Here is a 23,678-nt window from a genome sequence, read left to right on the forward strand (position 1 = left end):
CCCCCCCCCCCCCCCCCCCCCCCCCCCCCCCCTCCCCCCAACCACTCCCCCGGGGGCCGCGCGGGGGTTCCCCCCAACCCAATTTATAACAACCCCCCCCCCCCCGCCCCCAGGAACAACCCCTTTCAAGGACCCCCCAAATTTTAGGGTCATCCCGTATATTGGTCATAACTATTGCTATTGCATGAAACCTCTTGGTTATAGATTGCCACTAAAGAGTGAAATAATATTTACAAATATTTTATTCATCGATTAGGTTCTCCATTAATTTTGAAATTAAATTGTATTAAATATAGCTTAATATGTTATAACATGAACACAATGTAAACGTACACTATCTCTAAAGAGTTTTGGTTGCTTGCTTATTTTTCACGAAATGTAACTTAAATTATGAATAAATGACTTGGAATGATTCCATCATTTGTAACACACTGTGACAGAGTAATATTAATTTTTGCGTTTAAATTAGTTAACTAATATGCAGAAACAAAATGTACATAATTCTTTTTCCTTGAAATTTCTGTATCATCAGGTTGTTTCATTTTGTAGGTTTGGGTCTGATATAAACACACTCATTCCACTGAATGATTTGAGTGATTATAAATTTCTGATTTAGTATTTACACATTTGGTAATAAAAGCAAGAGTGGGACTAAACTTATACCGTTTTCTTCTGTTTTATATCTAGGATCTACACGAGAATCGTTAGCAGGAAAGTTTGTTATCGTCATTATGCTCCTAGAGGAAGTATATTCAATCAAAGGAAATATGTATAGAACTACAAATGGAGTACATATAGTACAGAAAATCTCTTTTTATTTGTTTTTCGCGTTGAGAAAAATCTCTGAACATAAATAATAAAATTTCCTCTAGATTTTTATTATTTTTTTGTTTAAGAGATCATCCTCGATGAAAAGTCACGGCTTCGAAGTCCCTTCCTCTCCTTTATTATTGATGTTTAACGAAGAATTATATCAGAGACCGACAGTGAATCTGGCCAATGAATTTTTTCATCATTGAGCTAACTCTCACGATTTTCCACCAAAACCACCCATTAAGTTTCCAAGTCCACCTGCTGCACCTTGCTGAAGCTGCTTCATGATGCTCTGTAATCCTGGCATACCACCTACAAAAAAGGTATTGAAGTACTTCTGAAGACTGAAGTACAATTTAATTGATAATGAATGTTTTTTTCTATCTGATATAGGTATAACACTATTGCACAAACGGATAGGAATGTGTTAATTACATGGCTGTAAGGTAGGTCGATCTGCCCATCATTATTGCTCGTGCTGAGTAAACAGTAACAATGATTTAGAGAGCAAGGATAAAATTCAAAACAACAGAGGAATACTGTATAATCTAGTATGTATAATTGATTTCTGGAGGTTTCACTTGATAAAACAATAATGACAAAAATGAACGAATAAAGATAATTCTACTTCGGTTAATAATACAAAACGCTACGAAAAAAAATTACAAAAAATAAAGATACATTGTCACACTGGTTAGTAACCAAACAAATGCAGAATTATCAAAAACTACGTATCTCATAAATTCATAGCATTAGTAGAACGCTATAATGAAGATAAAGAAGAAATTTATAAAATTAACAAATGGCTTACCCATTTGATGCAAAACTCTTGGGTCCATCATTTTTGCCATTTGATGATTCAATTTTGCCATTTGTGTTGAATTTACATTCTTAGTCATATCTCCAGGTTTAAATAATCCCTTAATACCGCCCATCTTTTTAACAACGGCTGCGAATTTCGTGTACTGTGTAATTAAATCCTTGACTTCTTTTTCAGTCACTCCAGAACCTTGTGCTACCCTTACTATTCTCCCTGGCTGTTTACTGAATAATTTTGCACCATCCCTGTTGTCTAATTCTATAAATATTAATTTGTATTAAGAGACTATCTTTAAATAAATATTTTATGTGCTCTACACAATCAGGGGTAATTATTAGTTGCAAAAAAAATTAACCTGAGTCGTTCATACTGTCCATGATAGTCATTAAACGTTTTAGTCTTGCCATAGATTCCTGCTCTGTACCTTTCGACATAAAATCTTGACTAAAACCAGGAATCATCCCCTATTACGAATAAAATATACTTCATTTATTTCAATCTACGATCGTATGCACAGATAACAACGCATCGATGTTTAAAGGACACATAGGTATTAGTTAATAAAATTTTATATAATTATTTGTTTTAGAATAAAGTATGGAATATCAGTAAAAATTGCTAGAAAAATACAACTTACCATCAGCTGAGAAAACGGACCCATTTTCATAATATTTTGAAATTGTTCGTACATATCCCTCAAAGTGAACTGTCCATGTTTGATTTTTTCAAGTAATTCTTCATTATCATCAAGATTTAATTCATTCACTTTGTCTATAAGACCTTCTAGATCGCCCATACCCAATAATTTGCTAATGAAAGGTTTTGTCTTGAAAGGCTCCAGATCATCTATGTGTTCTCCTGTGCCAACAAAAATCACTGGACTTTGTGTTGCAGCAACCCTATGGAAATATACTTACGTAATATGAGAAACTTCCAAATGAGGAGTTTCTAATTAATGAATAAATGAATACATGGAAACAGGAAAGACAAATAAAACAAGAATAAACCATACGAGCAATATAAAGTATGAGAAACCGTTTTAAAAACCATAAGAACTTACGCTGAAAGAGCACCTCCACCCTTTGCATGCCCATCAAGTTTTGTGATGATGATAGAACCAACATTAACACGTTCTTTGAAAGCTTTCGCCTGAGCTTCACAAGCCTGCCCTATTGTAGCATCCATTACAAAGATTATATTATCTGGTTGCTAAAAATAATTTTCCTTTAAAGATCTTGCATGGTACATTGGGACTACTAGTTTGTTTATAAACTGGGTAGGTGGCGCTTTTTTAAACTAAGATTCAATATCTACTTTGATCAGGGCCTTCTTCAGACTACCTTCGTTTTATAAGCAGTCATGCGAATTCAACTCCTATCACAATTTACAGTCGTACATAAGTGAATGAAAATCTGGTCTATTAAACGACCCATGTTTGTTTTGTAGGGAGTATTCTATCAATATGTGAGAAAAGCTCCTGAGAATTTGCTTTATTACAAACTGGTCAGAGCTAAAGAACATGACCTGTGAAGCTTCTTACGATAAATTTAGATAGCTTGAAAAACGGCAAGACGAAAGTAGTTTATGCAATAACTTTGCAGTGACTATGACAACTTGCTACTATATTTCATTCATAACTCTTAATAATAAATACTTGCTCGGAATAAAAAAAGAACAAATTACAGAATATTAAAATAATTTACTCTTTCGTAAAGAATGTCGGTTAGTAATCACTTAATAATTACATTATTAGTAACAAAGTATTTATTACTATTCAATTACTTACAATTGCATTAGCAACTTGAAGCATTTCTTCAAATAGGGACTCTTCCTGTTTGTGTCTGCCACTAGTATCAACAATAATGATCTCATAACCTTCTTTTTTAAACATTTCCACGCCATCCTGTGCTATTGCCACTGGGTCTACTTCTGTATAACTAAGTAAAAAATGTATACATAAATATTATATTTATTTTTTCGTATATCATCATTCTTTAAAGTCAGTCACAAAAATATTCAAATATTAGTGTAATCTTAATCTGTGTGCTCTGTACTTCAGTTAAATTTACAATAAACAACAACAAAATACCACCTTATGTTACCACATGATACAAGTTAAACTTAAAAATCTAAATAATTTGTAATTGAACACCAGTATTTTATGGGTATCTATTTACTTACATATGTTGTATTGTAAATGTGTTGACATGTTAGAGAAAGTGTTGTAAAAATAATTATAAGACATTTGTACAATTATATAACAAATATTCTTACACGAATCATGCTTTGTACTTTAAATCACTACCATAGTCAAACTTAAATCTGTTTTCTAATCAAGATTCAATACAGAAAAATATGTAAATTTTATTTTTGGTGCTCTATAATAAATGTAGAAATAAAGAAAATCGGTGACGTAGACCAAAATCATGTTCCTTGTCAGATCTAACAAAACATTAACTAACCTTCCATAAAACGGAATTCTAGCTTTCGTTGCATTTTGTTTTATTTGATCGTAAGCGCCAGCTCGAAAAGTATCAGCGCAAACCAAGCAAGCTTTCCAATTTTTCTTTAGATAATGATATGCAAGTTTTGTGCAAGTGGTAGTTTTTCCTGAACCTTGCAGACCAACGAACATAATTATATTTGGTCGTCCTTTCACAGGCTGATAGGCTTTTACTCCTGGATCAATCAACTGTAATAAATCAAAAAATTTGTTTACAAAATTACTGTAACAACTAACCATTAACAAAATTCTGCTGAAAGTAACAAGTATCAATTTATCATTTATAAAACTAAAATATTAGAAACCAAAACTATTCATTTACTGGCAAACTACTATATCACTGTGTATAAAGTTTAGACTTTACATTTCATAAATGTTGAATGCAAAAAAATATAAATTACTATTACAGAAATTATTTTACAATATCATTATTATAAAAATTCATGTGTGTAAAATATGCTTGGAACGTAATCTGTCCTGCATAGTATAATTCAAGATACTTTTTAATTTTATCCTTTGCACACCCTCGACTATCAGTATTATATATATCTATTATTTATGACTACTTAATACCACGGTCTGATGTAATACTCCAAACTTACCTTTACAAGCTCTTTAAAGACGGCGCTCTGTATCATCCTCCTTTTATTAAGACCCCCAGCCATATCATCGAAGTCAATAACAAGACGTACATTTTCTCTAAGTTTCTTAACAAGTCTTATGTTGACATCTGCTTCCAGTAGTGCAGCACATATCTCTTTTAGCATAGAATTAAGAACCTACAAATAAGATTAGTAAATTTAATCTAAGAAACCAAAACAACCAAACAATAAAATTTCATTGAGAATTTATTAACATTAACGAGTATAGATTTGGTTACTGAATAGATATTAGGTAACCAAATTTAAAATATTATCGAGAAATATGTTTGTAAATTTTAATTTTATATCTCAAACACAAGTTTTGTATTCTTCAGGGGCTATGGCTATGTATGATTGTAGCTACAATACAAGTTTAGCAATTTTCGAGATACCCGAGGTATAGCCAGTGGGCTACCACAAGCTACAAAATTATGTGCTTGTTTATATGTTCCCAGATGGCATTAATTTATATTATGTTTTTATAATTTTTGCACAACTTATTGCACATAAAGTAAATCTATAGACTTCAACCAAAAGTAAATTAGAACGAGAATGAAAATATACAAATCACGATTATGCAAATGAAAAGTTATCTATTATCTTGAAACATATGAGACATACTATAAAACAAAATGATAATACGTATTACTATGTATTCATTACAATATACACAACAATTTTTATAAATTAGAATTTAATGTTTCATCGTAAAATAACAAAACCATATTTGTTTTGTATACGTGTAAGTTATAACACAGTAAATCAAAAACGCACACACAGCTATGTAAATGTTTTTTTCAGTCACAGTATGTCAAAATAAATATTCAGGTTATGTTCATAGCATGAATACTCACTTCTTCATTGATAACAGTCGCATTGCTGAGAGACCGAAGCGCAGATGTAATTTTGCGACCTAAATCCGCGAGAACCATTTTGGTATCGCTATTTTACGTTCACGCGACCAGAATAAGAAACTATACCCGCACAGTTGTTATCCAAATTTTGCCAACACACTTTGGTGACACATCCGTGTTTCTGTTCAAAATGGAACTGAATAATTGAGTATTTATACATATATTTAATCTAACTTTGAAATATATTTTTGTTTGAAATTGCTCGAGTCTCACTTCACAAATAATTGCTGTCAACAGGATATTTCTGCTTTGCCTACAATATAACCCATGAAACGTAGATTAAAAATATAGGTTATGTCACGTCAGGTTCAGTCATTGATAACACTAACAGATGGTTACGATGTAAAGATGTCAGAATGTCATCCAAGTATTATGTTTCCTACGTAAGAGCTAGAGAGAACGGCTCATATTCACCATCCCTCTCAACTCTCGAAATTGTCCGAAGTCATCCGAAGCGCTGGGCTCACGTACGCACGGATCGTGGAGTTGTGTATGTGTATGGTGGGGGAAATTTTCGATACTCCGGCCATTAGTTTTAGCATCACTGCATAGAGTACGGACCGAATGAAAACTATCAAAACTTCCTCACTGTACCGCAGACGGCGCTGCAGTCGGAAATCTTCGCATCTTACACACTGAAGCCGGTCCGAGAGAGATGCAAGATGAGTGGTTCCGGAACATTGAGCTCTATCCTAACTGGAGTGTGAACTGCGAGAGAGAAGCCGGTCCGAGAAAGATGCAAAATGATTAGTTCCGGTGGTACTATCCTATAGCAAATTTATGTGTGGAGTGAGAACAGATTCCTCTTTGTTTGAATTTCGCGGCACTCTAGGAATTATTTACAGATTAATTATGTACAGATTTGAACTTTATTTCCTTTTTATTTATATATAAAACGATAGAAACATTAATAATAATGACATAATAATGAAATAGTATACATAATTTACATACCATAATTTAGATCATACAAATATATACAATTTGGTATAGAGCTAAATTTTATTATTTGTCATAATTCAATTTATATTGTATTTATCCAATTTTATGCGGAAAAGAATCTGAAAGTAACTCACTCGACAATGCTCAGCGATGCTCGGGTAGGTTATGTTACGGCGTACGTTTGTTCCTCCTCTACAAATAAATTTGCGGTAATTATAGAGAACAGGTACATCCTCACCGATTTCTATGATTTTTGAATATGTGTAGAAATCAACATTTTGAACAACTTTTTCTTATACATATAACCGTCGCTCGGCCTTAGTTTCCGAGATATTTGCAAAACACTATTGCTACTACTACAGTGAATATTACGTATAGCTACGCGTCCGTGGCAGCGTGTGTGTAAGCGTTGAATCGTCGATTGTTTAGGTTCGGAATACACGTCCGCGTCCGTTTACGCAATTGTTTAGGCTCAGAAAAAAATCTAGTTTAACACTGACGTCGATACTGAATTACTTTCATCGGATTAAAAATGAAATTGCGTGAATATTTGATTGTATGCGGCATATATGATACACTAATTTATTTTTTAATTGAACAAAGAGTGATTCATGGAAAGATGTATTGTACTAAGTGTAAAAGTGAAAAACCAATGAAGTTTAATCGGGAAGAGCTAATATTTTATTGTAATGCAGTCTATTATTCGAAAAATTGCCATAAAAAAAGAGTGAAAATACAGTGCAGCTCACAAATTAGTCCATTGAGTAATACGTGGTTTAGCAATATACATGCTTCTATTCAAGACATTTGTGCCTTTATCGGCTATCATTTAATACTAAAACCACCACGGCAAGAATTTCTACAAAATGAACTGCGAATAACGGCGAAAACGGCAGTTGATTTGGCCAGTTATTGTCGTCAAATGTGTGTTCTATGGGCAGAGAAACATTCTGTTCCAATCGGAGGTGAGAATGAAATTGATGAGATCGACGAAGCCAAAATTGGTAAACAAAAATTTAATAAAGGAAGGATGTTAACTGGCCAGTGGATATTCGGAGGAATAGAACGCTCCAGCAAACGTATATTTATTGTACCAGTTCCCAACAGGTCATCCGAAACGCTACTTGAAGTGATCCGAAATTGGATCAAACCTGGTACAATTATTATTAGCGATTGTTGGAAAGCGTATGATTGCCTCCACAAAGAAGGATTTCAGCACTTAAGAGTTAACCATAAACTCAATTTCGTTGACCCGGAGACAAATGCTCACACGCAAAACATTGAAAGAGTATGGCGAGAAGTACAAGCGAATATTCCGAAGTATGGAACTCGCCGAGCACATTATGTAGGCTATTTAGCGGAGTACTTTTTTCGTCGACAATACGATTTTGATGATCGTATAATGAAATTTTTTGAAATAATGTCAGAAATGTTCCCAACTTCGGATAACATTAATAAAGAAAATTGAAACAAGAGATGACATTTTTTTAAACCTTGCCCATTACATTAATTACGAAGTAGAATAGTTAGATTTAAGTTAGGTTTACACTTGGTTTTTAAATTTCGGAAGCCAGGCATGATCTTCATTCATACAGTAAAAAAATGGGGGTCCGGGGGCTTGGGGGCGAAGCCCCCCACAACGAGTACTGCAGCGCACCACGCAAGTGTATACACGGTTAGCCTGGGGGATGTTTATAGTTTAGCGGGGGGTCGAGGGGGCGCAGCCCCCCGTTAGGCAGGTGGTTTGAGGGGCGCAGCCCCCCAGCATGCATATAGTTTTGAGATGTATGCTTTTTAAATTTTGTAAAAAGTTTTCAGCTTCAATTCAAAACTATGTGCATGCTGGGGGGCTGCGCCCCCCGCCCCCTGCCAGGCGGGGGGCTGCGCCCCCTCGACTCCCCGCTAAACTATAAACATCCCCCAGGCTAACCATGTACACACCTGTGTGGTGCGCTGCAGTACTTGTTGTTGGGGGCTTCGCCCCCAAACTCACGACCGGTGGCTAGCCCCCGGACCTCCATTTTTTTACTGTACGAATAAAGATCATGCGCTACTTCATATGTATGAATGAGTTCGAAACAGATTGAAACACGAGCCGACCGACGAATGATAGTTAACGCATACAGACTCACAGACGCGGACGTGTATTCCGAGCCTAAACAATCGAGGACTCAACGGTTACACACACGCTGTCACGGACGCGTTGCTATACGCAATATTCATTGTAGTAGTAGTAATGGTATTTTGCAAATATCTCGGAAACTAAGGTCGAGCGACGGTTATATGTATAGGAAAAAGTTGTTCAAAATGTTGATTTCTACAACATATTTAAAAATCCTAGAAATCGGTGAGGATGTACCTGTTCTCTATAATTACCAAATATGCTATAGGATAATACCGGAACCACCCATTTTGCATTTCTCTCGGACCTCCGTCGCCTCTACTTCTTCTTACAGGAGTTCATACTCCAGTTAGGATAGAGCTCAATGCTCGTGATTCAATCGCGTTCATTCTCAATCACGATGATTTTTCACAGTGATTGGTGATTCTTCGTGATCTCTTCTGATTGGTAGAGCAGATTCCTTTCACATTTCACGAATTATGTTGTTCTTAGATTATATGTGTATTATAATATGGTCTAAAAGCAATGTTAATATAATTTTAATACAATTTAAATTTGACTCTGTTGATTTAGGTTTCTAATAAGGCTCCTTGTCAATTAGCATATTATTTATATTATTTATGATTACACTTATGTTATACATATTGTAAAGCTCATAAAATCTCTCACGGAACACATGCCGCTTCGCATGGTATAGAACAACTGCGCAAAGCCTAAAGGCAGATTCACACTTGCACTCAGCCTTCACATAAGAAAAGGCATTACACTCAACAGACTCATTTGTAGTTTCTTGAATTTCCGCTAAGGGGAGACAGCGAGACACTAACGATAATAATATTTTTTTTTTATTAAAAGACACTTGAAGCCCGATTTGGGCCTATGTGTGCGTCTCTTTATTGTAAAAATTACACTTTGTATATATATTCTTACAACATGTAGAGAATGTACATAACAGAATTATCTTAATCTTAAAAGGAACATTTGGTAGTACTCTTTAGGAATTTATGTCTATTACCCTAGTTCTAGTTGTATTATTGCGGAACGCGTCGTACGGTGATAGAGAATTTTCTGCCGTGGGTAAGGTGCCCGTGGAGCGCTGAACCGCTCTGCCCGGAGAGACGCTTGAAATAAAAATTTGAAATACTTTTAGGAAAAGCAAAGACGTTTATTCAGTCGACTCGTTTGGTTTAAAAATCGTTTCGTAGTTCGTTCCCAGAGGTTCGATTACGATTGATCTTTCTGGAAAAATCTTCGCTCGATCTGCTGCTTCTCTCCCTTCTCCGGAAAATTCCCGATCCTCCCTTCGGGTTGTCCTGGTCCAATCGGGGATTGCGCCTTACTCCTTCTATCGGTGATCTTCATCGATCTCGGATCCACCCCCGAGTCGGGTGAAGGTGGGAATCGCGCGGCCATGTTTGTGCAGGGCTACATGTGCAAAGGGAAAGCGCGGAAGTCTAGAGAGAGAGAAAACGCGCCAGCGAGACACAGGAACCCTTAAGGAAATGTATTACCCTCTTGAAGAAATCGCCGGAAACGCGAACCGAGGTACAGCGCGAGTCTGTTATTTTCAAGGAACTTACGAGTTGGAACAAAAGCTAATTCGACTCGAATTCTAAAGAAATGCATTCCAACGAAAACGGCGATTCGACACGGCCTATAATGAATCTATTAAGTATTTTCAGCGAACGTTCCCTTTTCTCTCCTGACTTTCGACTTTCCCACGCTTGATCACCCACGTTGAATGTTTTAACAATGTACGTGGCGGTTCGTTGATTCAATGCGTTAATCCATTTGAATTCCGCTCCTAATTTGAATATAAATATATACTACATGCAGTAGTGTTTAAGGGGATAGACACGGGTAATGCAGCGAAGTGACATTACCGGCAAAAGTGGGCCTAAAAAGGGGTTCGTGATTTTTCGCTTTTCGTCCTTATATTAGCATATTTTGGACTGAATGAGGACTCATTCGAAAGACGAAGGTCCAACGAAGGGTGCTCTGGTCATGATTAAACGAGAGTGTGTTAATATTTAATAATAGGAGCGTCCAAAGTTGAACAAAAGTCGAGCAAAACACATCCGTAGAATGGAAGTATTTTTAGGTTACTAAATGGATTTTGTGACTCGAATGATGACCAGAGCACCTTTCGTTGGACCTTCCTCTTTCAAATGAGCCCTCATTCAACCCAAAATATGCTAATATAAGAACAAAAAGCGACAAATCGTGAAAACATTCCCAAAGACGAGTTCCGCCATTTTGACGATAATGCAGAGCAAGTGACGTCACAAATTTAGTTCAGACAATCGATAGGAGATGGCGCTTACTGAGGACGACTGCTAACGTGATGTCGATACAATTGTGGTGTTGCCGTTCTCACAACAGCGTCTCTCTACACTGTTGCCATTTCACTGAGGTCGAAATCGCGCTTAGCATCCCGATCCCGTATCCTCACATTTGCCAACGTCGACTCTCAGTCTCTCTTTCTTCTTCATCGAACTGTTTCTTTCTACTTTCGTCGTCGCTTCGAAACTCTAGCTTTGCGCTGGACGGGGTTCGATCCCGGTAGGAGTCACTTATTTTTTTTTTTACTTTTTCTTCCGTTTGTATGATGTTTTGTTATGGAAACTACCTTTTTATATATTAAGATTATTTTTAAACAATTTTGTGCAATTTTTATGTTTTTTATCGCTTCGAAAAAGAAGTCAGGATGAGAAAGGAATTTCTACAAGCTTTTATAAAAACTTACGTCATTATTGTTTGTAAATAACAATTTAATTATATTAAACAAACATTCCCCAATTACTTTCTTCTTTCTTTTTTTTCTTCCTTCTTTTTTCTGACTTCTTTTTCAATGCGATAAAAAACATAAAGATTGCACAATATTGTATAAAAATAATCTTAATATTGCAACGTGATTGCTCGACACAGTCCGCGATTCGCGTCGGGAAGCGTGCAAAATGAGAGTTTTCCGACTTCTCACGCCTTTACGGGAAAACCCGAGCGCCAGGTATTAGGAGATACCGACGTGAGAAGCTGAACGTCGCGAAAATTACCACGGCTAGCGATCCGGATCGCGGAGAGGGGCGTGGATCGTCGGCGAGGAAAGGAAGTCTGATAAAGCCGTCTTCACGGCAAGACGGGGCGGATTAACACAGCACTCGTTTAAAATAATATAGAATATATTGTACGCGAAAGATGTTACAAAATACGGTGTACACTGCCGAGCTGTGGTAGCGTTTAAGGACACCGGGATCGAACCGCTTCCAGCGCAAAAGATCGCCTTCGCAATATGGCATTCTATTGACTGTGCCACGCTGCTTCTATAATACCTCCGACTCTTATACGGTTGACACTCATCAATCGAAATTTAGCTATTTTTAAAAATTTATTTATCGAAAACGAAAGAGAGCCGCGCCTTCTCATTTGCAGAGATTGTCCTACATACCCTTCTTTACATATGAAAGATTAAATAATTCGGGGTACACTAGGCGATGTCTCCTTGTAAGCTATGTGAACGTAGGACCTGACTTAAAAAATTAACTTTTTTTTACGGAAAATGATAGTATTTTGTTTGCAGTTTCATCAATTGATAAATACAACAAAATTGTAACAACCTAATACTAAAATCGAAACGAAACACTGTCATTTTCCGTAAAAAAAAGTTAATTTTTTGGCAGTTGGATGTCAGGTTCACATACCCTAGTAGCACAAAATATTGAATACATATTCATCCAATAAAAGAGATTGAATCTCATTTTAATATTTAAATATACAACACGCTCCGTCCATGTGTGCCGCATCCGGAGGATTAAATCTCCACTCCATACGGTGCTTCAGCACGTGTTTTCGCAGCTCACCCGCATCGATGGTCGCGACCGCTTCTCGGAGCTCTCTGCTCGCACCCTTGAAATTAGTGCCATTGTCGCTATACATAACTTTTGGCGAGCCTCGCCGTGCCGCTAAACGTTGCAACGCCATGATGGGTGGAACTGGCGCTAAGGTTGTGCGCTAGCTCGAGGTGCACCGCCCTCGTGGTAAGGCACGTAAAGATGACTCCCCAGCGCTTCTCTCGACGGCGGCCTATCTTAACAAGTATGGGACCGAAATAGTCAATGCTGCAGTGGCTAAACGGCCTCTCCCGATACGCTAGCCTGCCCGGCGGGAGATTCGCCATCATCAGACTTCGCGGTTTGCTCCTTCGAAGACGACATATTAGGCACGTGCTTGATAATGAGCGTAACGCGTTTCGAAGCCCCACTACGTGATATTTTTGCCTTATTTCATTTATCACCGTTTCATTGCTTGCATGGTAAAAACGACGATGATATTCAAATATTAGCAATTTAGTCTCTGGGTACTTACTGTCGAGTATTATTGGATCGTTCCTGAACTCCGCGTCCAATTGTGTTGTCACCCTTCCGCTCGCTCGCAGGAAGTGATGTACGTCAATGAACGGTCGCAGCGAGGCAATCTTGCTGTGCGTTTTCACCCTACCTTTTTTCTTCAGATCCTCCAACTCTGCTGCAAAACAGTCCATTTGTATCCTGCGTATCCAAAAGCTTTCGACGGAAATCACATCAGCGATCGTTATATTTGCCCGACGTCTCCTCCTCCAGCGATCTGTCGCATTTTTAACGCGCCTGCCTACAACTAACAGACCCAGCCACCCCAGGAATTTTGCGGTTGTAGGTAGTGACATCTTCGCCATGGACACAACATACGCAAACGCTTTTCTCAATTCCAATCGGCCGATATCTCTCTTTTCAGTTTCGTCCAGAGGTTTTTCTACCGGCCAACTCGAATCCGATCCTCGCAGAAATTCCGGGCCTACGAACCATCGATCATTTTTGTGCAACGACCTGTTTTTCCACTTTGTCGCGTCGTCCGCAGGATTTAGTTTCGAAGGGACCCACCGCCACTCGGTACTTTGCGTTAGTTCCTCGATTTCACCCAATCTGTGCGCGACGTAGACTTGACGCATGCGTGGCTCCGTTTTTATCCACCGCAGTACCGTCGTGGAATCAGTCCACATGTATCGCCGCGTCACGTTTATGTTAAGTTCGTCTGATACCATCTTTGCCAACCTTGATCCTAACAACGCCGCCTGCAACTCAAGACGAAGTACAGACAACGGCTTCAATGGCGCAACCTTAGCTTTGGCCATTACGAGAGCCACGTGCGACGCCTCATTGTTGATCACGAATCGCAAATAGGCCACGGCCGCGCAGGCTTTCGGGCTGGCGTCGCTGAAGACGTGCAACTCGACATTCGCCTCACGATGTCCTAGCAATGCGTAGCACCTTGGTATACGGCATGCCCGAACTTTGTGGAGATGCCTGATCCAAGATTGCCATCCGACGTGCTCTTCATCGCGTAGTTCCGAGTCCCAGCCAATGCCGCTGCGCCAGACATCTTGCATAAGTATTTTTGATATTAGGGTGAAAGGGGTAAGGAACCCTAGCGGATCAAAAACCGACATGATCACCCGGAGGAGTTCGCGGCTTGTTGGCCTATCTACGCCTGTGCGTAATCTTTCGGGAATCTTCGACAACCCCGCGTTGAATGCCAGCTCGTCGAGTTGCGTATCCCAGAAGAGCCCCAAAACACGTTCTCCCCCTCGATCGCAAAGTCGCGTTTCCCACTGGGTCCCGCTTTTTCCCCCTGTTACAGCTGTCTCCAGCGCGCGTGCATCGTTGCTGGCCAAACCATGCATTGCGAAGCCGGCATTGGCGTTTATTTGTACGACATCGCGAATTACGTTCCTCGCTTCTGTTACTGTTCGCCTACTCGCGAGGTAATCATCCATGTAACAATCCGAGACCACACTTTTCGCCGCGACTGGTTTGCACTCACTAAACGTCTCTGCATTTTTATTTTTAACGAACATCGCACTACACGGAGACGATTTTGCTCCGAAGACCAAACAAGTCATCTGGTACTCATCGGATTCGCCACTACGGTCACTCCCGCGGCACAAAAATGTCTGCGCGTTGCGATCGTTTTCTCTCACCTTTACCCTTAGGAACATATCCTGAATGTACCCTTTAAACGCGATCGCGTGTTGTCGGAATCTAAGCAGAACGCCAGTCAGTGACCGCAATAAATCTGGACCAGAGTCGAGCTGATCATTCAGACTCACGCCTGCCGTCTTGGCTGCGGCGTCGAAGACCAACCTCACTTTACCCGGTTTATTAACATTTTGTACGCCAAAATGCGGTAAGTACCACGACCTCATACCCTTTGATTTTTTGTCTACTTTTCGCGCGTACCCGTTTTCGATGAGCCGACGCATTTCTGCATAATAAAGACGCGCGTATTCCGCAACACGATCTAGCCTTTTTTCCAAAGATGCGAGTCGCTTTCGCGCCGTAGTTTTGCTGTCTACGTCTAACGGGCGAGTTTCTTTCCACAGAAGCCCCGTTTCCCAACCTCCCTCTACACGTTTGGTGGTTTCGGTTAGTGTTTTAAGCGCTCGCCCAAGTTCTTTGTTAGGCCTTGCTTCGTGATACACCTCGAGAGAGTCAAGAGAAAAATAAAACCTAATCATATCGTCAAGACGCTCGTCCTCAACCTGCGCTACCGATTCGACCGACTCCAGTCCTCTGTTCACCGTTGACATTGCGCACACGTCGCGACTCGCATCCAGCTGGTCCGTGGTCCCGTGGGGTATCCAGCCTAGCCACGAGCAAGACAAAACAACTCCGCTACCTTCTAATTCGCGCAGTTCTCTTGATACGATTAGCTCCCAGTTGTTCTGGCCTATGAGCAACTTCGGCTGCGCGTTGATATATGGTCTTATGTCTACATCCTCCCTGGATTTTACGAAATGTACAAGCTTCTCTGAAACAGACTGGACAAGTAGGCTCAAATTCGGGACTGCTAGAACATGTGAGATCAAGAAATAATTTCCATTAAGTGCACGCACTTTGACGTCAACTTTCTCGCTGTTCATTACGATAGTCTCCCGCGCGTTAATTCCTTGTAATTTTAGTCCTATGCAGGTACTTCGTATACCCGCGCGCTTGCAGACTTCTTTGTCTATCAGGTGACAGTGGAACCTTCGTCTAATAACGCGAACGTTTCTATAGTATTTTCCTCGCCTACGATGCAGATTGGAACGATCTTTAGCAATACACGAGTTCTACTTAGTCATGCGTCGTTTCTTGCGTATGACTCCGCCTCACCGAATTTTGTAGGGCGTGTACTCTTGTTTGTCCCTCTGACTCTGCTCGGTCCAGAGCCCCTTACTACGTCCATTCTCTTGTGCATACATGTAATACATACCAGTATTGGTATGCATACCAGTAGTGCATACCAGTAATACATGGTGGCACTTGTTACACTCGCGGCATTTTCCCTTATCGCAATCTTCTCTATTGTGTCCGGGATTTAAGCACATATAACACACGCGGTATTTCCTACATAGATACCAGCGACGGTTTAGTGTTTCCCGAGCGAAACTCCTACATTCCGATAAAAGGTGATTTGACCTCTCACAATACAAGCATCTAGCCGCGAGCCCCGTAGAGCCTGTCCAACGCTCCGCTTTGGCATCTCTATTCGAGCCAGTCTAACCGCCTTCTTGACCTTCTCCCCCGCCGGCCTTCCCGTGGCTACCGACGTTCCTGAAGAAAACACTTCCGCAGTCGCAGCGAACTGCGCTTCTCTAAACATGAAATCTGCCAGCATTTCGAGCTCGGGTTCAGGCTCAGTCATTTCCGCCACGTATCTATTAAAAGCATATTTTAACGCAGACGGCATTCTACCCGCGACGCTTGATACCAGATCCGGACTGTGGAGGTATCCTGTACATTTTAAGGCGTTAAGCGCTACTACCGCATTTCGCAATTTTGTCGAAAATTGCATGAGGGTAATTCGTCCGGAATCTAAGTCTGGCATTGCATTCATATCGTTGATTACGTTCTGCGCGACTAGTCTTTTATCGCCAAAGTGAAGCTCAAGCGTCTGCATTATTGCTCTCGCATCCCGGCACGTGGCCAAAAGCGTTTTCACTACCTCGCGCGCCTCGCCTTTCAACCCTTCGAATAATCTCGAGACGTTTTCACGATCGTTATACCCGCCTAATTTGGTAGATAGTTCAAAAGCCTCCTTAAAGTGAAACCATTCCAACGGGTCTCCCGAGAACTCTGGCAATTTCTTTGACGACACTAATCGATTGGCCAAACGGGCGCTTTCCTTTGCCATGGTCGAATCACGAACTGCCTCAGGGTCCCTTCTATCGCCTCTGAAATTCGCACAAACGGATCCACTGTGGCCTCGATGTTCAAAACGTTAGGCTGTTTCACTTGTCGAGGAACGCTGTCGAAACGCGCGCGGGCCTTATTGTCCCTACATGCTGCCACTCCGGCAGATGTCGATGGTTGCCCTTCAACTTCGAAATCCTGGACCGGCGCTGTTGTCCCGTTGATACGACGAGGCACATCGTCTTCTAGACGACAGGTTTCTAGGCCTCCTATCACAGCCGTTTCAGGACCATCGACATTTGTGGGTCCGCGCCCAGGCAATTCTGGCTCCCGCGAAGGGCCAGCGCTCACCTCCCGTGCGCTCAGATCACGGGGGGGTCGACCGCGTGTCCGGAGAGTAGCTCCCTTTTTATTTTCCGAGGAGCGACGCTTCCTCACTTGCGGCTCGTCCACCGCCACCGCCCTCGTTGCACGCCTTTTCCTCGTAGACATGGCACTCCCTAACACTGGCGAACGATTCAAGTAACTCATGCCAAGTGCCTCTCCACGACGTCGCCGCTCACACGCACCAACACACAAAACAAAATTATAAGAACCCGATAATAGAAGTCCCGGGTTTCGGCACCAGTTTTGTAACTCACAAGAACAAAAGGAAATTTTCGAAAGGAGAAAAAAAAGCAAAATTTGGTTTCGTATATCTTTATGAAAATTTAATCGTATGAGGTAAGCGCTTGGAGAGCTCGGGCGCAACTGGCCCGTCTCGATCAACCCGGCAAAAATACCTCCGAGTTATCCCCTCTCCGTGATACCCTTCCCTTTTGGCAAAATTTCTAATGGCGCGAACTTTCATGCCTGCGTGGGGTAGCCTGACGGCCCCGGATCGACCATAGGGTCGACCCGTGCTCGTTTACCTGCATAACCGGGCGCAGTTTGCGACCCTATTGAGATTTATTCTGGCCTAAAGACTGATGTCCTTATCCGTATCGCTTACAAGGCCGCTGAAAACCTACGTTTCCGACGCACTTGCGCAATTTGAAAGTTCTTCTCTCAAATAAAATATATACCTACGCTCTCACTCTCCATGCGCTACCTTTAACATCATTACTTAAATATCCCGGATACATACATCTCGATGTTAACAAAGTACCCTTCTACAATAGACAAGTATGTTTGATGCCTTATTCGCCTCCATTTTCGAAATAACTTTATTTACCACATTATTAACCATATACCAAATTACTGAAAAAACATAAAATATATAACACCGATAACGGAACAAAGCATAACAACCGAAATGTTGGATCTGTCTGCAACAAACGGCAACATCGCAATTGTATCGAATTCACGTTAGCAGTCGTCCTCAGTAAGCGCCATCTCCTATCGATTGTCTGAACTAAATTTGTGACGTAACTTGCTCTGCATTATCGTCAAAATGGCGGAACTCGTCTTTGGGAATGTTTTCACGATTTTTCGCTTTTTGTTCTTATATTAGCATATTTTGGGTTGAATAAGGGCTCATTCGAAAGAGGAAGGTCCAACGAAGGGTGCTCTGGTCATCATTTGAGTCACAAAATCCACTTAGTAACCTAAAAATACTTCTACGGATGTGTTTTGCTCGACTTTTGTTCAACTTTGGACGCTCCTATTATTAAATATTAACACACTCTCGTTTAATCATGACCAGAGCACCCTTCGTTGGACCTTCGTCTTTCGAATGAGTCCTCATTCAGTCCAAAATATGCTAATATAAGGACGAAAAGCGAAAAATCCCGAACCCCTGTTTAGGTCCATTTTTCCCGGTAATGTCACTTCGCTGCATTACCCGTGTCTATCCCCTTAAGCTATTCCGCGTTGTGGCGCTATATGCCATGAAGCTAAGTTCACGTGATAGCGTGACACCTTAAAAAAAGTGTATATAGTTTTTCTGTATATAAACTTATAGTTATTTCTGTATATAATAAAAATAGTATAGTCATGTGAAACAGTGTACATAATATATATATATGTCTTTACGCGCCTTATAAATACGCTCCTGCCTAAACGTCGATAAAACAGAATTTGATAAAATCAATTAAACAGCCACAGTCTAACGGATGCTCACGACCTCTCGAAACCCCTTATCTTTTTCTTGCCATTTCCAATGTTATCGATTCAGTCTGGAACCACGTGTCAGCATTATCAGCGGTGGGAATTAACACTATAGTATGAGTATATTGAAAGTCTCATTCGGATATTATCGAACTCTCTATCTGACTTTTGCGCGGGAATTGAGCATGCAGAGGTGCATCTGTGGATTTAGATTGTTGAGAAAGATCGAGTAGCTTTTAAAGTTGATAAGGTAAATGATAACCACACGTCAACAGTAGTCGACGAATGAAATTCTTTCGTAGCCACGTGGTTTTATTTTCTCGAAATACGCCACTTAATATTCAGTTTTGTGAGTTCAGTTCGTTTCATATTTATGTATATGTAACAAGTAGTTTTCTCATAATATATTACAAATGTCGATTTCAATTTAATTTGGTTATGTCATTTGTTTCACAACTTTATTAATTTCTACGAAATCAGCTTGCTACGCTTTGTACGTGACACCCTGTATATTTAAATATGACACATTTTGCTACTAGAGCCTGTATGTTCACAATAGAACAATCTTTCTCTTCGATTTTCTACAAATACTTACAATTGAAATAGTAACGAAACAATTTTTCAGTTACAGTGTAATATTATGCAGTAGTATTTAAAAATGAATACTTTGTGGAAGAATACTCGTAAAGCTCTCAAAGACTTTGCTAATGTCCTAGTATGCAACAAGTGGTAATATTTAAATTAAGACTAAAATAGTCATATTTTATATTTCAAAGACAATTCATAATATCTCCATTTATTGTTTTTTTTTAAATTAACACAATTGTCATTGCTGTTATGATATACTATTGATTCGAATATATTTGTATATTTTTCATAATTAATCAACATTCTCGTAAGGTATAAGTAAGAATATTATTCTTTATTTCAGTGGAAATGAATCAAAAAATACAATGAGATACAACAATTGTGGTCACTTTTTTTGTGATCATTGTATTGGAAGTAAGTCAGAATGTATCATATGTAACATGCCAGTGCAACCAATTGAAGTACATAGCGATCATATGATTAAAAGTCTTACATCTTACTGTAATATCATTGCAGACATAATAGATGAAAAGTATGTAAAAGAATGTTACTTTCAGAACCTCGTATACCTTGATATTCAATAAATTGCTTGTTATTGTAAATAATTTATTATGCATACTATTAAATCATTTTAAGTATATAAATAAATACATGAGATGTGGTAGATTTATTGATACTTTATTTATGATAAAATAGCAGTTTGAAATTTGTTCTATAGTATTAAATATATTAGAGAAAGAAATCATAATTTATAGTATTATCAGTGAATTTGAATAATGTACATGTTATTTTGTAAAATGTACTAAATATTGAAGATATATTACAAATACATATACATATACATATATATTACATATCTACTTTCTATGCAAAGTTGGTATAAATGTTTTCAGAGAGTTATGGAATAAATCTACAAATTTTACAAGCATCAGACAAATACCTCCAGTAATATTAAACTCAGAATCTAAAGCTATTAGTAAGAAAGCACTTAGAATACCAAAAACAAACATAAATAAACCAAATGCAAAAGGAGAGACAAAATTACATGCTGCGTGTCTGAAGGTATATCTTTTACGAATATGTATTTAGTTCTATAAATTATTAAAAGATATAAGATATCTATAAACTGTAATCCAGTTTAATTAGACGAACAAACAATGTTTTAGAATAACGAAGAGCATGTAAAAAGACTGTTAGCTGCGGGTGCAAATCCTAATACAAAAGATAACTATGGTTGGACTCCTTTAGTAAGTTGTTTAATTGGTTCTACAGTATAACTGCTTTCAATTAGAGTTTTGACATGCAATTTTGATAATATTGTGTATATGTTAATTATGTCATGCATTTTATCCATGTAGCAAGAAGTTGTAAATTATGGATTCACGAATATATGTCAGTTGCTCTTAGCATGTGGCACATCACCCAATATTCCAGGTGCAGAAAATAGAACACCATTACATGAAGCTGCCATACATAATAGATTAGAAGAAGCAAAGTTGCTCTTACAGTATTCTGCTAAAAAGAATGTGTATGACAAACATGGAAATACACCTATGTATGTGCAATCTGATTGTGCTTCTATTAAAAAAGTAATTAATATTAGCTTATAATTAGGTCATCAATTAAAATATTATCGATTGTTATTTTATGTTTCTCTACTGCAGGAACTACTGCAAGTCGTTTAAAGAATTGTGGAATCTTTTGACAAAAGGATGCGAGGTCAATGACACATCTGAAATAATTGTGAATTCTACCTTAAATAGTACTCTAGAACAATCATTTTGTACCACACAATCGTTAAATACGTTTGTTGTATATGAACTAAATTTGAGGGAAGAAAATAGTAAATATTTACATCAGATGGTTTCAAAACATAAAATTAAAATTACATCTGTATTTCGGTATGTTAATTACAATATACTAATGCAACATAATAATTGTTTACAATGTAGGCTATATAATTTATAGTACATTACGCATGTAAATTGATATTATGGTAATAAATTTTGAAAATTCCATATTATAGAATCATATTTTAGGTCAACTGTAACTCATGTCATAGTGGAAGCAAATAATCAAAATATTGTACAATTATCATACGATATAATGGTAGCACTTCTCCGTGGAAAATGGATACTTAATAGTGAATGTAAGATTATTGAAAAAATAACGTATATAAATTAGTATATATATAATAGTATGTATACAATGCCGGATTTACCATAGGACTAAGGGGGCTATAGCCCCGGGCTCGTCTTCAACGGGGCCTCATATTTTTCTCGGTAAAATTGTATGAAAACTCCTCAGTGATAACATTTTTTGGTCATGTAAAATAATTTGGCAATTCGTAACGTGCTCTTAATAATACATCGATCCTCGAAGAATTCGAATATGTTCTGTCAAAAACTATACAGATTTACATCGATCTACAATTGTAAATGAAAGATTATCCTCTCTGGCCTCTTTATTTATAGAAAAATGATTTGCTAAGATTTTTAAATTTTAACGATTTAATAATTGATTTTGCAAATATAAAATGTAGAAAAAAACTATTTTATTAAATATAAATAAATAATTTTAATAATAAATTTAATTTTCATTGTATAAATAGTGCGTATTTATATTCCATGTATGTATGTATGTCTATGAATGTATATATATATACACATATAATCACTGACTTAAAGGGACCTCTACTGCTTTATTAGTCTCGGGCCTTCTCAAACGTAAATTCGGCACTGTATGTATAAATAAAATTATATAATTAATCTTTACATATTTTTTGTATATAAAGGGATTCAGTTAGTTTTGGATGTGGATGATATACTAGCCGTGGATTTAGAATTATTTGAAATTAGTGGTACTCCAATTATAGGTGTTCCAAAGAAAGCCAGAATAAATGCGCAGAACCAGGTAAAATTAATCATAAAATCAGCATACAAGTAATTTAAATACTATTTTGAGCTATTTCAATTGTGATTTCAGAATCCAGGTCTTTTCGACCAATGCCACTTTTATTTTGCTATGCAATCAATGAACACTTACTATGTAAGTGGCATGCAACTAACTAAAGATTCTCTATTGAAACTTGTCCGCGAAGGTAATGGGTCGGTTCTGACAAGAGAACCACGTCCAGACGATATAAAAGGCGAAGAACAAATTATCCCTTTTCATACTGCCAATGAACCTTCTCATCCATTATACAAGTGCACTTATTATATTATATACGTACCAGGAAGAGACGAGCCACGTGTAAAATATAATATGCCTCATATAAAAACGTTGCCGCTTTTATGGTTAATCGAATCTATAGAAAGATTTACATTGGTCGATCCGTCGCATCTAGGTTTATTGTAATAAGTTCTTATATTTTTTATATTTGTTTAACCTCTACGATAGTTACATACTTACGTTTTTTTATTACTGTAACTAGTTCAATGTGAATTAATATTACTGAGAAATATAATACGATTTATAATTTTAATAGAATATAATCTTTATTACTAGTCGATACAAATTTTAATTTAAGAAAAACGTATTTTTGTTTGCATACTTTTTTTAAAAAAACTTAAAACATTTACAAGTAGATAGTACTATTATAAACTAATATTTTAATTTTTGTTTAATTTTGTAACGTAAAGAATATTTTAATTCTGTACTATGATTACGAGAGATCAACCGTTGCGCAAAGAACGATAAATTCCAAAGGGAAATATCGTACGGTACCTCGTACATTTACTGGTAAAGTACCGCTAGCCGTGAACATATACATCTATATGTACGCTGTGAGGAAGAGAGAATGAAAAAAAAGACTGGTGTAGAGCGAGAGAGAAGTAAAGCGGAAGAACTGTACGAAGATAGTAGAATATAGAGAAAAACAAGAGATTCTAATATAGTCAGAAATAGATACAAAAAAGAGTAATCTAACCGAATATAGACGATTCGAAGAAAGTTAAGAAAATTAATTAGTAATTACTCGTAATGAAAGAACAACTATATTAGTCACTTTAATTACGGTTTACTGATAGTAATAAAAGTATATT

The 23,678-nt window shown here is 38.0% G+C and overlaps 3 protein-coding genes and 1 long non-coding RNA gene across 11 annotated transcripts in view; 2 read left to right on the forward strand and 2 right to left on the reverse strand.

Moving 5' to 3' along the window:
- Nucleotides 1-1,103, forward strand: part of LOC128874994 (uncharacterized) — a 9,960-nt gene extending 8,857 nt beyond the window's left edge. The window contains exon 4 of the long non-coding RNA XR_008456723.1: nucleotides 688-1,103. This is a non-coding gene — a long non-coding RNA (uncharacterized LOC128874994). The remainder of the gene's footprint in view (nucleotides 1-687) is intronic.
- On the reverse strand, nucleotides 790-6,159 carry LOC128874993 (signal recognition particle subunit SRP54). Of its 3 annotated transcripts, none has more exons than XM_054120252.1 (10): nucleotides 6,021-6,159; nucleotides 5,632-5,944; nucleotides 4,739-4,915; nucleotides 4,096-4,325; nucleotides 3,420-3,570; nucleotides 2,694-2,842; nucleotides 2,271-2,532; nucleotides 1,989-2,097; nucleotides 1,625-1,891; nucleotides 790-1,125 (listed from the first exon to the last, which is right to left on the reverse strand). In XM_054120252.1, the coding sequence occupies exons 2-10, from the start codon at nucleotides 5,707-5,709 to the stop codon at nucleotides 1,028-1,030; spliced, it is 1,521 nt and encodes a 506-aa protein (XP_053976227.1). In that variant the 5' UTR covers nucleotides 5,710-5,944; nucleotides 6,021-6,159; the 3' UTR covers nucleotides 790-1,027. The 3 variants fall into 3 exon arrangements, with proteins under 3 accessions (XP_053976227.1, XP_053976229.1, XP_053976228.1); XM_054120254.1 differs by having other exon boundaries at nucleotides 5,632-5,827; nucleotides 5,905-6,095; XM_054120253.1 differs by having other exon boundaries at nucleotides 5,632-5,812; nucleotides 5,905-6,051.
- Nucleotides 6,160-12,750: 6,591 nt separating this feature from the next.
- On the reverse strand, nucleotides 12,751-16,726 carry LOC128875067 (uncharacterized). The gene is made up of 3 exons (XM_054120391.1): nucleotides 16,258-16,726; nucleotides 13,118-15,634; nucleotides 12,751-12,839 (listed from the first exon to the last, which is right to left on the reverse strand). Exons 1-3 carry the CDS (start codon nucleotides 16,724-16,726, stop codon nucleotides 12,751-12,753), a joined length of 3,075 nt encoding a protein of 1,024 aa, XP_053976366.1.
- Nucleotides 16,727-19,089: 2,363 nt separating this feature from the next.
- Nucleotides 19,090-23,496, forward strand: LOC128874803 (BRCA1-associated RING domain protein 1-like). Of its 6 annotated transcripts, none has more exons than XM_054119876.1 (10): nucleotides 19,090-19,396; nucleotides 19,673-19,776; nucleotides 19,979-20,167; nucleotides 20,529-20,697; nucleotides 20,802-20,882; nucleotides 20,994-21,190; nucleotides 21,300-21,536; nucleotides 21,675-21,784; nucleotides 22,430-22,548; nucleotides 22,621-23,496. In XM_054119876.1, the coding sequence occupies exons 2-10, from the start codon at nucleotides 19,706-19,708 to the stop codon at nucleotides 22,990-22,992; spliced, it is 1,545 nt and encodes a 514-aa protein (XP_053975851.1). In that variant the 5' UTR covers nucleotides 19,090-19,396; nucleotides 19,673-19,705; the 3' UTR covers nucleotides 22,993-23,496. The 6 variants fall into 6 exon arrangements, with proteins under 6 accessions (XP_053975851.1, XP_053975849.1, XP_053975854.1 ...); XM_054119874.1 differs by having other exon boundaries at nucleotides 19,090-19,297; XM_054119877.1 differs by lacking the exon at nucleotides 19,090-19,396 and adding an exon at nucleotides 19,406-19,540.
- The last annotated feature ends 182 nt before the right edge of the window (nucleotides 23,497-23,678 follow it).

The sequence above is a fragment of the Hylaeus volcanicus genome, chromosome 4 (assembly GCF_026283585.1).
Source record: "Hylaeus volcanicus isolate JK05 chromosome 4, UHH_iyHylVolc1.0_haploid, whole genome shotgun sequence".
NCBI lineage: Eukaryota > Metazoa > Arthropoda > Insecta > Hymenoptera > Colletidae > Hylaeus > Hylaeus volcanicus.

What these genes read in the sequence shown, in the direction of transcription:
- LOC128874993 (XM_054120252.1), bottom strand. Translation starts at nt 5,709, where the DNA reads ATGGTTCTCGCGGATTTAGGTCGCAAAATTACATCTGCGCTTCGGTCT. An exon ending in CGACTGTTATCAATGAAGAA is followed by an intron (nt 4,916 to 5,631) that starts GTGAGTATTCAT and finishes TCTTATTTGTAG; the next exon opens with GTTCTTAATTCTATGCTAAA. An exon ending in AGAATTCCGTTTTATGGAAG is followed by an intron (nt 3,571 to 4,095) that starts GTTAGTTAATGT and finishes TTTTTTACTTAG; the next exon opens with TTATACAGAAGTAGACCCAG.
- LOC128875067 (XM_054120391.1), bottom strand. Translation starts at nt 16,726, where the DNA reads ATGCAGACGCTTGAGCTTCACTTTGGCGATAAAAGACTAGTCGCGCAG. An exon ending in GGGCTCGCGGCTAGATGCTT is followed by an intron (nt 15,635 to 16,257) that starts GTATTGTGAGAG and finishes CACATGTTCTAG; the next exon opens with CAGTCCCGAATTTGAGCCTA. An exon ending in CGATCCAATAATACTCGACA is followed by an intron (nt 12,840 to 13,117) that starts GTAAGTACCCAG and finishes ATACTTGTTAAG; the next exon opens with ATAGGCCGCCGTCGAGAGAA.
- LOC128874803 (XM_054119876.1), top strand. Translation starts at nt 19,706, where the DNA reads ATGAATACTTTGTGGAAGAATACTCGTAAAGCTCTCAAAGACTTTGCT. An exon ending in ACTATGGTTGGACTCCTTTA is followed by an intron (nt 20,883 to 20,993) that starts GTAAGTTGTTTA and finishes TTATCCATGTAG; the next exon opens with CAAGAAGTTGTAAATTATGG. An exon ending in AAACATGGAAATACACCTAT is followed by an intron (nt 21,191 to 21,299) that starts GTATGTGCAATC and finishes TCTCTACTGCAG; the next exon opens with GAACTACTGCAAGTCGTTTA.